This window comes from Maylandia zebra, linkage group LG22 (assembly GCF_041146795.1).
Source record: "Maylandia zebra isolate NMK-2024a linkage group LG22, Mzebra_GT3a, whole genome shotgun sequence".
In the NCBI taxonomy this organism is placed as follows: domain Eukaryota; kingdom Metazoa; phylum Chordata; class Actinopteri; order Cichliformes; family Cichlidae; genus Maylandia; species Maylandia zebra.
The window spans coordinates 1,693,291-1,706,570 of NC_135187.1; the positions used below are offsets into that span (position 1 = coordinate 1,693,291).

Here is a 13,280-nt window from a genome sequence, read left to right on the forward strand (position 1 = left end):
GAGGATTCAAACCCACATCCTAAACATTATTACACTAACTGAAATGTAAAATAAAAAATAACATAGCATCATTTTTAAATGAAATATTTCTAATACTATTAGTGATATGTAAGAACAGCACCGCAGGTTGTAGGTTTTGTGAGATGTAATTACTGTAATTTAACGTATTTAAATGTGTTTCGTCGCTGTGGTTGTTGACTTCAACTACAGCTGTGAGTGTGTCAATTACACAGTTACCCACACAGTTCATGTTACTGGCGTTTCTCGTGTTTGCGTTGATGCTCTTATTGCGAAAAGCTCAAACCGGATACATTTCTCGGCCGTTGCTCGCTTGTAGTGGCGGTATGAAAAATGGCCATCGTCAGATTCGGTGAACTATCGGACCCTTTTCACTTAAACGGTCCGTCTCATTAACAAAGCGCGACAGCGAGCAATGCGAGTCGGAGCGGCGACCGGCCCAAACCGGAGCTAGCCGGCGGTAGTTAGCATGTTCCCCGGCCGCTGGAGCGGCTCTGTGTCCGGCTGAAGCAGATGGGAGCCGCGGTGAAATCAAGCAAAAGGCGGAAGACTGCGTATCAACAGACACGGCTACAGCTAACTGTTCGCTCCGACATGCAGGAAAACGGAAACCGACAGTGCAGGTAAACACGCCCGGGCTCTCAGCAGGCTGCTAGCGGCGTCAGCTGGAGCCTGCTGCCCGCTGCAAGCAGCGGAGCGTCGGCTACCACAGCGCGGAGCGGCGGGGCTAGCTAACGTTAGCGGGAGGATGTTCAGTGAGGACAGGGGAGATTCGTGGAGCTCTAACATGTTTACGTGTGTGCTGGGCAGGAAGTACACCGAGTACGAACCGAGCCCCCACACCGCCGAGGCAAGGTACTGAGTACTGCAATCAGTGCTGAGCAGAAGTATCAGAAGTACCTTCCCTGCAGGAAATGTATCTCTGACTGAAGTAGTACTGGTAACGGTTTGTAAACCGGCCCCCAAACTAAGGCCTGGGCCCCTCTGAAGGGTCACCAGGGATCATACGATGATTAATAAGAAAACAAAGGAGGACTTTGGACTAATCAATGATCCCGATCTGAAGCTATCAGCTGTTTACAGCTGTTTCAAAGGAATAAAGCACAGACTTAATTAAGTAGAGGCTACAGTCAAAGTAGGGCAGCAACAAGTGCAAATATTTACCTCAGAAATGCAGTACAGCAGCAGTATAAGATTAGGATATACTGCAGTAAAAGTTTATTTAGGTCTGCCACTGTACCAGACGCATCTCCAGGGTGCACAGTAGCAAAGTTACACTGGCTTTGGTGGAAAACTCCTTTTATTCTTTTATATCTCCCTGATGTCTCACAGTGATCTGTAGGGTTAGTGGTCAGAGTTGTTACTCATGGAAAGGATCCTGTGATCATCCCCCACACTGGCACTATTTTAATTATGATGTTGTTTTGTTTACAGTATTTAAAATCATGTGTTTTTCTGCATACTCTGCGTTATTGCCCCTAAATCCACGGCTGAAAGGAAAATGAAATCTTTAGGGTCACCATGTTTCTGCCCAAACAAAGTCAGGCAGCTAGGAGCCTGACATAAACAAACAGAAGAAGAAGCCATCAGCTGACACTGACTCAGGCTCCTCCCCTTTCACTGATGTTAGTAAAAAAACGAATTAAACCAAAACTGGGACTATTGGCAACTTCTGATTTTATTAACAGTTAATAAACAAAACTGTAGAAAGCAGCTGAGGAGACAGACCCAACCAAGACAGCTTCAACACCTCTGAGTTTGTTTGTGTACGGGGGACGGCGGGTTAATTAAGTGGTAATAGAAACACAGTCACGTGGTCAGTAACACCTGATATGTAATATGACAGAATAATGATAAAGACTTTAGGAGTTAAATTTATCATCTAAAGGATCCTGCTGTCATACACCAAAGCTGTCTGTAGCTGTAGTTATGAAGGTTTATGTGACTAAACTATTTAACTCTCATACATTTGCTGTTTATGCCCAAAATATTCGTTTAAGTAATTATTGCTGTCGTCAGTGTAAGCTAAAGCCTCGTTAAATTATATAATCCAGCAGTTTGCAAAGTGGGACAGACCATGTCAGCGTAGGCTGGCCGTACTTTTCACCATAGCTTACAGGACAATGTGCTGCCGTCTTCCTGACCTGCAACTCGGAGCAACAGAAAGATTATTTGTTGTTGTTTTTTGTGTGTCTGTTTTTTTTTTTGTTTTTTTTTTTTGTATCCTCTGAGAATCAGACTGATTTCTGCGGCGTGACACTGTTTGTGTTGCCCTCGTTGCCCTGTGGCTACCATGAGCAGTTGCTCTTCTGAGACAGGCTAGTTAACTAGTCAGAGCTGCGGAATAACGAGCTGTCGCCCTCCATCTTTGCTGTAAACGGACATTTTTTTGTGTGATGTGTTAACAAATGGATCGTTGAGTTTACGATACTGAGCGTGGTCGTGATCAAGCAATCATAGGAAGGATTCACTGATGGTGCTGGAACAGTTTAATAACTGATTTCATCAGCATGAACGTGTTTCAGCATTTACAGCATAATAACTGCACAGTTCATTTAAAAACATGTGACTTCACTGTATACAAAGCCTCTGACAGACAAGAGCGATGAAGGAGGATGAAGGTGGAGCGACCCGTACGTGATAATTTAACCCTTTAAGACCTACCATAGAACCAAGTCCGCCAGAGCTTATATTATCCGGTTGTTCAGTGATGACGCGACGAATCCTACTTCCGGGTCTAAAGTAGTCTGCGTTTAATATGGCTTTTGTGTTGTTAACATGTTTAATGTTATGTATTTTCTTCTATTTGATCTCAAAAAGCTCCTAAAACAGTCAGCGACCACTGTTGATCTCCCTCGGCTTTTATTACCACTAATCATTTATTTAAGCTCAGTTTTTAAAACCTTACGATGTAACTACAGCCCAGCCCATGCAGCAGTATATGAATGACTAACCTCGTATTGTGGATGGATTATCTCAGTTGTTCTCCTGGCTGAAGTTTGGTCCTTTTACAGCATCCTGCCATGCGATTACATTTGTTCCTGACCACCGAGAACACTCACGTTAACTTTTATCCAGTGGGAAAAAAGTTAGCTTGTTTATATTATGCTAACATAGCTGTGTCGCTAGCATCATTATATACCAGCTAGCCCAACTTCAGTAACCCTACAAACGTCACTGCTGTTTAGTTTTCTGTCTTCATTTATGTTGGAAGTGATAGCAGAGCTGTACGTTTGAATTTGTTTCCAAAACCCCGCAGTCAGGACATGCTATATTGTATTTAGATAGAAGCTAGCGAGCTAACTCCCTGCTAACTTCTAACTCCGTTAAATGTCATAAATTCCGTTTTCATGGATGCCTGGATGTTAAACTCAATTGTTACACCTGGTAGAGCAGAACGCTGATCATTTTATTAAAGATGAAAGACTTTAGACAGTTTTTCAACTCTCAGTAATGCCACAGTGATCGTTTGATATATGGACCTGCAGCGGAGTTTAGACCCAGACACGGCTAGTGACGTCAGACTGAACAACCGGATATTTTTTACATGCTGTGGAGCCATTTTCGGGAGCATTTCAAGTTGCTATACATCAATACAACTGTTATAGCCCAAATTCTAATAATATGTATGCATTAAGTCCATAGTAACTACATAAAATGCAAAAAAGTGCAATAAACTACAAAAAATTGGAAATCGTTTTTGTTTTTTTTACATATATTTCTACTTGGAGAAATTTTAAATACAAAAAGTTGCAAACAGTAGTTTACAACAACAGGAAATTTATTTTGAGTGTCTTCATAGTTTTATTTTTGTGATACACCAATTTTTATATACTGCAGAAAAAATGAAAAACAATCCTATGATGCAAATTTGCAAAGAAAACAGCATCAAAATAAACTATTTCCAGCAGTGCAATTTGAGTTCTAAGCATCCCAGCAAGTATTCAGAAAAGCATAAAGTCAAACATGACTTTTAAAAACACCAGTATAGGCTTTTAAGGCCTACAAGTAAAAAACTACATTTTCCGCGAAAATGACGTCACTTCTAGTTTCGGGCAGGTAATGGCGGACATGCGATAGTTCGCACTGACGTCTTTTCCAATGTAGGAAGTGTTACGAACAGCTGATCGGATCGGCAAAGCGTGTTTCTGGAATATTATGTTTTGTTCCTGCAAGTGCTTTTTATGCAATTTTTGCAAAGCTTTATGTGGAAGGAAACTGTGACTTAGGACAAGCTGATGGCATCAGATGTAAGTACAACTCCTCTGGTTTCATATGCAAAAAAATTACTGCGCTAGCTTACAGGTTCAGGTTCTACAGGGTTTTAAAAGTAGTTATGCAAAACGGAGCGTGCCCGCTCCGACCGGCTTTAAAGGGTTAACTGCTGATGTTTGATCTTAAAGAACAGGTGGCGTGATCGTGGGGATGTGCTCTGAGTAATGATGCATTTCTGTGCCACAGGGTTTAAAGACAGCGAAGGGAACATTTCGACTGGTGACCTCCTCCTTTATGGAGCCACGACAGGACGGCTTGAACTGAGTCGGCTCCAACACTCGGCTGAACGCGGCGCTCACCCAAACTCAGGATGGCGAGCAGGAGGAAGTCCACCATCCCCTGCATGGTTCCTCCCCGAGAAACTGTGGACTCGGACCAGGAGATGGAGGATGTAACAGGCGCGGCGGATCCAGAGGACAGCAACGGCGCGGCAACCGTCTCCTCAGAGGCTTCCGGCCTGCTGGAGGAGCGAGGAGAGGAGGCCGACGGCAGGCGTGAGGTCGCAGCGTCGGACCCCTACCTGGACTTGAATGCAGCGGAGGGAGGCTACGAGTGCAAATACTGCAGCTTCCAGACGTCGGAGCTCAACCTGTTCACCATGCACGTGGACACGGAGCATCCCGACGTCGTCCTCAACACCTCCTATGTCTGCATGGAGTGTGACTACCACACCAAGAGGTACCACGCTCACACCACCTGACAGGAAGTGCGTTTATTTAAAAAGAAATGTGAAAGATTAAGAGCCAAAACAGTCCAGATCCAGGCCCTGAAGGCAGGTTAGAGTAACTGATAACACCAAACACACCAACACGTGTCAAAGTTCATCATCTTCAGACAGAAAAACGCCAACAGAGCGATTATGGCTCCACTCGTCCATTTTTAATGTTTCATTTTTAAACCTCCTGTAAATGCACAGCAGCAGTCCTTGTCCCAGCAAGCAGAAGGAAACAAAACTTTCATTCACTTCCTTAAAAAAAACACACAAACACAGCAGAAAGAGCGATTTTTAATCTCAACAAAGAGACGATTAAAGAAATCACTGTTTTAATCCCTAATTTCAGGGCTGAAAGCTGCTACTCAGTGACGTTTACGCCAAGATGTAAAAATGATCTGTAACTGAGCATCAACACTGTGGACTTTACCATAGTTTGAGTTCTGAATCTCCTTTTTTGCTTTATTTACCCATGATCCTCTGCTTCCAGCTACGACACGCTGCTGGCCCACAACGCTCGGCTGCACCCGGGCGAGGACAACTTCACGCGGACGATGGTGAAGCGCAACAACGAGACCATCTTCCAGCAGACGGTGAACGACCTGACCTTCGACGGCAGCTTCGTCAAAGTGGAGGAGGACGAGGCGGAGGAGACGGCGCGCAGAGGCATCGCCTTCAGCAAGACGCCCATCATGAGGAACAAGAGCCGAGCTGAGCCCAAGAAGTTCACCGCCGCGCACAAGATGGCCGTCGACGATGTCATCAAAGTGGAAAGCGACGACGAGGATGATGACAAGGAGCCGCCTGCGCTGTCGCCCGCGCCGACGGCCCCCGCTACCGTCGCCCCTCGCCTCATCCCCATCACCGCGCCGCTGCAGGTCCAGGCCGTGCCGCAGAGCATCGTGGTGAACAGCCCCAACGTGCTGCAGATTAAAGGCGGGGCCTCCCCCGCTGGTGGCGGCGTGCTGCCTCCGGGGACGCTGGCGCAGGTTCTGTCAGCCCTGCAGAGCCAGCAGAACAGCACGCAGACGCAGCTCCTCATCCCCATCAGCAGCATCCCCACCTACAACGCAGCCATGGACAACAACGTCCTGCTGGTCAGCGCCTACAACAGGTAAGCACACCTGAGGTACACCTGAGGGGCGCCGCACACGTGGAACCGCCCACTGATTTTAGCTTTTTGTATATTTAATCACTGTCAGACAGTTGGCTCGCTCTTATTTTGAAAGGCCAGCTGTCGCTCATGCTTTATCTTATTTTACTGCACTTCTCTGTGCACCTGATGATACGAAAAAGCAGCCGACCCGCCCGGTTACTACACCCGCATTTACTGCATCAGTCACAGCTGGATGGAGGCTGGGTGGTAGCACAGACGGGTGGAGGTTACTGCTTTGCTCCACGAGCACACAGACGTGTTTCTTGGTGTGTAATCCCGCTGCCGTTTCAGTGTGCGTGCTTTTTGTGTCGCAGGTTTCCGTATCCCTCGGTGTCGGAGATCGTGGGCCTTTCGTCACAGACCAAGTTCAGCGAGGAGCAGATCAAAGTCTGGTTTTCTGCTCAGAGGCTCAAACACGGAGTCAGCTGGACGCCGGAGGAGGTGGGTGCTTCAGCAGACGCTCACACGCAGACTGACCGGCTGCAGTTAAACTTCCCGTCACGTCTGATGTTGTTCCAGTTACCACGCGAGAGTCTAATTTGATCAAATATCCTGAGTTTGTGTGCGAGCAGCCTGAAGGACGAGTCTCAGCAGGTCCCACAGCTCTGAAAGGCCACCAGAGGCTTCAAACTGAAAGTGGATTTTGCAGCAGAGGCTGTTCAGCAGTTTGTTTCAACGTGTCGCTGATGCTGCGTCTCCGGGTCCATCTGCAGTCAGCGTCAGCGACACGTTTCCTTCACAGTTTACAGATGAATCCTGGTAAAAGGAAGAAGCTGCTCCTATGTCAGATTTACTCTCAGAGAAAAGCATCAGGAAACATTATTGTGCTGTTGAGTGTCACACTGTGTGAGTAGAAACTACATCATTAACTTCTTCCTGGGTCATTAAAAAAAGTGCTTGAGCACAAACGTGGTCCAGTTTTTAAGAACTGCAGTTATGAGTGTTTATTAACTGCTGCCAGACTCGTCAGGTCGCTTTATAAAACAGGTTTTTACAGGCCGTCACCGCCTCACTGATCACGTGACTCCCGGTCAGATTGTGTTGTGGCTGATGATGATGATTGTGGTTCAGTTTCCTGACAGGAAGTCGTTCTGGTTGTTTCGTAGATGTAGAATAAGTCTGTGGCTCTGAGGAAGCCTGAGGCAGGAACTTGAGCAGTTCTGAGAAACATCTTCACTGCAGCATCTAAACAATAACTCCCACAACTTTAATAACTTTAGAAAGTCGGTGATGTCACACCTTACCTTTGACCTTCTACTGCTCCTCTCTGCAGGTGGAGGAGGCGCGGAGGAAGAAGTTTAACGGCACAGTGCAGACCATCCCTCAGACCATCACAGTCATCCCCGCTAACATCGCCGCCACCACGAACGGCCTGCAGAACATCTTCCAGACGTGTCAGATCGTCGGTCAGCCGGGCCTCGTCCTCACTCAGGTGGCCGGGAACAGCGGCGCGGTCCCCGTCGCCTCTCCCATCACGCTGACGGTCGCGGGTGTCCCCGGCAGCCAGCCCAAAGCCGCCGAGCCGTCTACGTCCGAATCGAACGCCGAGATGTCGTCTTCGTCGGCCGGCGTGTCGCTCGGTCTGGACTCGACCACAAGCAAGCCGAAGAAGTCCAAAGAGCAGCTGGCAGAGCTGAAGGCGAGCTACAGCCGGCGGCAGTTCGCCACCGAGGCGGAGATCTCGCGCCTAATGCAGGTCACCAAACTCTCCAAGCGAGCGATAAAGAAGTGGTTCAGTGACACGCGCTACAACCAGAGGAACTCCAAGGACCACCACAGCCTGCTGCTGACGCAGGCCACGCCTGGCAGAGCCGCGGCCGGCGGCGGCCGAGGAGGAAGGAGCGGCGGCGGTGGCCTCAACATCAACGATAGCAACAACAGCGACAACACCTCCACCATCGTCATCGACTCCAGCGACGACGCCAGCGACTCCTCGCCGACCTCGGCCGGCGCTCCAGGCTCAGCCGGGTCCTCCAGCGACCTCCGCATTAAATTCCGCCACGCCTTCCCCGACTTCACGCCGCAGAAGTTCAAGGAAAAGACTCCGGAGCAGCTGCTCGTGCTGGAGGCCAGCTTCCAGAAGTCGGACACGCCCTCAGACGAGGAGCTGAGCCGGCTGCGGGCGGAGACGAAGCTGACGAGGCGCGAAGTAGACGCCTGGTTCACGGAGAGGAGGAAAATACCGTCGGCGGGTCAGTCGAAGGACAGCGACGCAGAGGGAGACGACGAGAAGGCGAAACCGGCCGCCGCGCCTTCGCCCTCGGCTCAGGAACGACAGGGCACGCCTCCCATCAGCAGGAAGTTGGTGAAGAAGACGCCGGAGCAGCTGCACATCCTGAAGAAGGCCTTCGTCCACTCGCAGTGGCCGACGCCCGAGGAGTACGACCAGATGGCGAAGGAGAGCGGGCTGCCGAGGACGTACATCGTAAACTGGTTCGGAGACACGCGCTACGCCTGCAAGAACAGCAACCTGAAGTGGTACTACCTCTACCAGAGCGGCAAGGTGCGCGCGCAGGAAACCTTTTTTGTGATGTAACACAAACGCCACGCTTCATCTCCTGGTAACATCTGACGTTTTTTTTTCTTGTTCCAGGTGGACGAGGCGTTGAACGGCGGCGCAAAGAGCCAGAAGAAGTCAAGGAAGCGTTTCCGTGGTTGGTCCAGGAGGACGCGCCGGCCGTATCCCTGCAAGCGCTCTCCACAGGGCGGCGACGGTGCCATCAAGGTGCGTTTTTAGAAAAAAAAGAAAAATTCCTACTCGGCTGGCCATCGTTGGGCGAGAGGCGGTACAACAGCCTGTCTCTGAACTGCTGGAGAGCAGCTGGAGAACTCGAGTATTCAGCTGGATTTTAGCAGGTCGTCTGCCAACCAGGGCGCTGGTTCGATCCCCGGATCGTCCACATTTCACAGTCCAGCCTCTCCTGGACTCATTGTGTAGCAAATGTGAGGATTACAAGTGACTGAAGGTGATCTTTGTTCCTCCTGCAGGTGAAGTCCGGTAAGGCTTTTCTGAAGGAGTACTACCTCAAGCACCGAGCCCTGAGCGAGAAGGACCTGGACGAGCTGGTGGCAAAGTCCAGCATGAGCTACGAGCAGGTCAGAGACTGGTTCTCCGAGACCGCCAGGAGGGCGGAAGAGGGCACGGAGCTCTTCAGCGATGAGGAGGCGGAGGAAGAGGACGAGGAAGAGGAGGAGGAGGCGACGGCGGAGCACGCAGACAGCGAGGGAGAAATGGAGGTGAAAGAACAAGGAGAGGAGGCATCGGACGACGACTGCGTGGAGGAAGACGAGAAGGACGCAGAAGAGGAGGAGGATGAAGAGATCCAGGAGGGATCTGAAGGTTTCAGCCAATCACAGCCTCAGGCAGAAGAGCAGACGTGAGCAGACAGGTGAGAAATGTTTTCAGTTTTATTCCTTTTTTATTTCCAGAGATTCAGCAGAAACTAAAACCAGGAAAATTACCGCACAGTTTGCAGACGCGTGAGTCGACGAGCAGGTAGAAGCAGTTTCTGTTTCATGAAACCTTTTGTCCTCAGTCGACCCAACTACAGATAAGAAACAGATAAGAACCACAGCCTGTCAGCACAGGAGGAGCTGCCTGATATTACAGCTCCTGATTGGTTGAATCTGCTCTCTGCAGGGACATGTGCTGCAGTTCTGCTTCTACTAGCTTTGCTTCCTGACTTCAAATAGACTGAACTTTATTCATATAATAGTCGTTAACAGGAGACAGACTACATGGCCCGGTCTTTAACACTGCAGCTGTGCCACAGATTTGATGTTTGCTCCACTTTGCAGTGGTTGTTCAGGAGATTTCCATGTTTCTGTTTGATTTCTGAGCTTTGAACTGAATCCAGTGCAGTCAGTGTGTACAGCGCCGGCCCTCCTGTGGGTCCCTGTAGTCAGTGCACAGTCAGTGTGTACAGCGCTGACCCTCCTGTGGGTCCCTGTAGTCAGTGCACAGTCAGTGTGTACAGCGCTAGTGCACCGTAGGCACGTCCATGATTCTGATTGGTCAGATGCTGCAAACTTGGCCTCGGGTGAAGGTGCTGTTAGCCATCTCACCAAACCTGGGGCTGACTTCCTGAGTCACCTCCATGTGACGCTGTTGGGATAACAAGATGAATCCTGAATGACCCGGCGTGTTTCTCCGTAGTTACCTGCCTCTCTTCTCCCCACCTGTCCTTCCTCAGGTTTATCGTTGCTCCCCCCGCGCAGAGATGACAGAGGATGTGGTGTTTCTCAGTTGGTGGTTCGGGACCCAAAGATGGCTGCGGTAAGGTCAGATGGACATTCGCTTGTCGAGCGGTGGGTTGGAGCCTCGGAGGCTTTGGGTCGCGGTGCAGCTGAGAATCGCCGCGACGGAGGACGGAGCGTGTGGATTTAGTCTGCCGGGGACCGAACGGCGCTGCGATTCAGCTCTGCTCCTGTACAAACGACAAGCTTTTACTCTGACAGCGACTCGGCTTTTACTCAGATTTTCATACAGAACTAAAAAGAAATCAGCGTTTGTATAAAGACAGAAGTCCAGGACATTTCTCAGAGGTCAGACCTCGCATGGTTTTCTCTTTATTAAAAGGACTTTTTTCAGAATAACGGAGGAACCGCTGGACGTTTTTTCCGGAGGGATCGTCCTCCGGCCCAGAAACACTCGGCTCCTCTGAAGATGAGGTTTTTAAAACCGCTCCGATCAGTGCCATTCTGTTTCTACGATTGTTTAAATAAAGACAAACGCAGCGCTGGAAAGAGACCCACAGCAGACCTTTTGTATTTTTCCAGGTGATTTCTTAAAGTCTGAACAACATAAAACATAATGGAAGCTGAATCTGTTTTTGTTTTCAGGCGTTCAGGTTCAGTTTCAACATGATTTCAGTTTGAACCAAAACAACCAGAGAACACGTGACGCACCGTTAACGGGAAAATCCACTTTAAAACTCAGAGCGTGGTCAGTTTTACCCTCTGCGGGGTAACCACAGACGAGCACGCCTCGACATAAACAGATTTTTGATTCTCGCTGTTGTTTACTCGTCTGTGCCGACGGAAACTTTTAACCGCTGGTTTGAAGCTTCTAATCAAACTACCTGCATCACGACTGCACCGCTCACACCACCAGCATCCACGGATGGTGTTCGACGGATGCTGGTCCAGAGGGTTTCAGCCTCAGGTGGGTCTCGCTCATAGATCCCAGGATGCTAGAGGAGCGATCCCGTTTGATCCTGGTTACAGAGCGCTGCTCCAGCTCGTCCTCCTGTGGTGGGGGCGGGGCGGCTCCGGTCCCTGCAGGGCTGCAGTGCGAGCTTGGTTTGTTCCCTTCAGTGGACGGAAGATCTGGGCTGAGCGATGGCCTCCACCTCTGGGTTGGTCCACTGGGTTGGTCTTCAGCCGCAGGTCAGCTGGGTCCAGAATCAGCGAATCAGCGGGCTGGGAGTGAGAAGCCGCTCCAAGTTTGTCTGCAGGAACGGGACAGTTTGTCTGTCAGTTTTCCAGATGCTCTGCGTTCCCTGACCCCTGCTGACGGGCTGCGAGTGGTGACCGCAGGTCGGTCGCCTCCTGACCGCCCTGAAAGGAGGCAGCCGAGGTGGCTCGGACTCCCGAACACCTATCAGAGGTGTGGCCAGGACACACTGGAGAGGTAACAGGTGAGCTGTGATCCAGCTCAGCGCTCGGACAGAACAGGGACATCACCGGACGTGTCACAGAGCAAAAACTAAAAGTTCAGATGGAAGTGGATTTTTCCTTTAACGCTGTGCGGACACAGACTCGCTGCTCGGATGATTTTTTTTCTGGGTTTTTTAAAAAAAATAATCGGAACTTTACAAACCGATGAAGTTGAGAAACGTTTGAACCTGAGCGCCGCCTCCTCGTCTCCTCGTCCAAAAAGCAAACACACACAGGCAGGTGCGCTCTACTTCAGGAAACAGGCAACTTTACCTCAGTCAGTTAAACTACAAACTCGGCAAGATTGTGACATTTACACTCGACGACAGGTTTCTCCTTTACTGTATGCATGAAAATAATTATGTCTTTCAGACAGCGTTCGCCACCACAGGCAGCGAATCGCTTCAAAGAGGAACAGCAGAAGAAGACATAGTTATTACTGCATTTATTAGCTCAAATACGGGTGAACTAGTTAAACGAGATCTTTCAGGTTTCCTCGAATTAAAGACGATATTTTAGGGACAATAAACCACCAGGCTCAGTTCTTACGGGAGCTTTTTAACTTTTCATATGGGGGGAAAAAGCTTTTATTTTGCTTTTCTGTGCTCTTCCTGTGGTGAGGGAACCTCGTAGGTCTCTGATAGGATATGCAACCATCAAGGAACAATCAGCAGGTGGAGGTGGGCAGTAAAATCTTCTCTGTAACCTTTCAACCACTCGTCCTCTTCTTCTTTAAATCGCTTTAATAGTCGACGGTTTTTAGTAGTTAATTTATTTATTATATCTGGACTTTCATGGATCTTTTTTTGTCTGCAAGCAAAAAATAAAAAGTGAAAAAACGAGTTTGTTTTCCTGTTTTATGTTTGTGTGAACGCGTTTTATCTTCATCTTCCAAATACAGTCGAGTCTTTGTGCCTCTGAACGAACTTATAAAGATGTAAACGATCAAAAAAATGTCTCGAGTAAATAAAACTGACAGCGTGTTGGTGTTACTGAAGGTTAAAAAACCGGCACATTTAGCGGAAACGAGGAATAAAAAAGGAAAAACACTCGGAAATGTAAGAAAATCTCAGAAAGATGTGAGTGGGTCCTGGATGCTCATGTTTACTGACAGCATCTTGCTGCACTTTTAGTTTTCAGTGTAGTTTTATTTAACTGCATTTTCAGATATTGTTCTCAAATTATGTCTGAAACTGTAACTGCTGTAATTTACCTTTAAATTTAAAAAAGGAGTTTTTCTCCATAAATTCTTCAAACATTTGATGTTTTTTGTTTTTTAGAAATCATTTACAATAGATTGCAAACTCGGGTCTTTCAGCATCTTTACTCCAGCCCGCGGGTCACCTCGGTGTCTCGGCGCAGTGTTGGCTCCTCGGCCCGATGAGGACAAAGACCCTAAAATAAAGACGAACGCTACATTTTGACGTCATGTTTTTATCAGATGTTAAAACTAAGACCTGT

General features: G+C 48.6%; 1 protein-coding gene across 2 annotated transcripts; it reads left to right on the plus strand.

Annotated features, from left to right (window-relative positions):
- Positions 1-298: 298 nt before the first annotated feature.
- Positions 299-12,661, plus strand: LOC101469835 (zinc fingers and homeoboxes protein 1). 2 transcript variants are annotated; one of them, XM_004574930.5, is made up of 8 exons: positions 299-641; positions 4,480-4,971; positions 5,496-6,119; positions 6,476-6,602; positions 7,435-8,664; positions 8,755-8,886; positions 9,150-9,550; positions 10,355-12,661. In XM_004574930.5, exons 2-7 carry the CDS (start codon positions 4,604-4,606, stop codon positions 9,540-9,542), a joined length of 2,874 nt encoding a protein of 957 aa, XP_004574987.2. In that variant the 5' UTR covers positions 299-641; positions 4,480-4,603; the 3' UTR covers positions 9,543-9,550; positions 10,355-12,661. The 2 variants fall into 2 exon arrangements, with proteins under 2 accessions (XP_004574987.2, XP_076735107.1); XM_076878992.1 differs by lacking the exon at positions 299-641 and adding an exon at positions 4,107-4,268.
- The last annotated feature ends 619 nt before the right edge of the window (positions 12,662-13,280 follow it).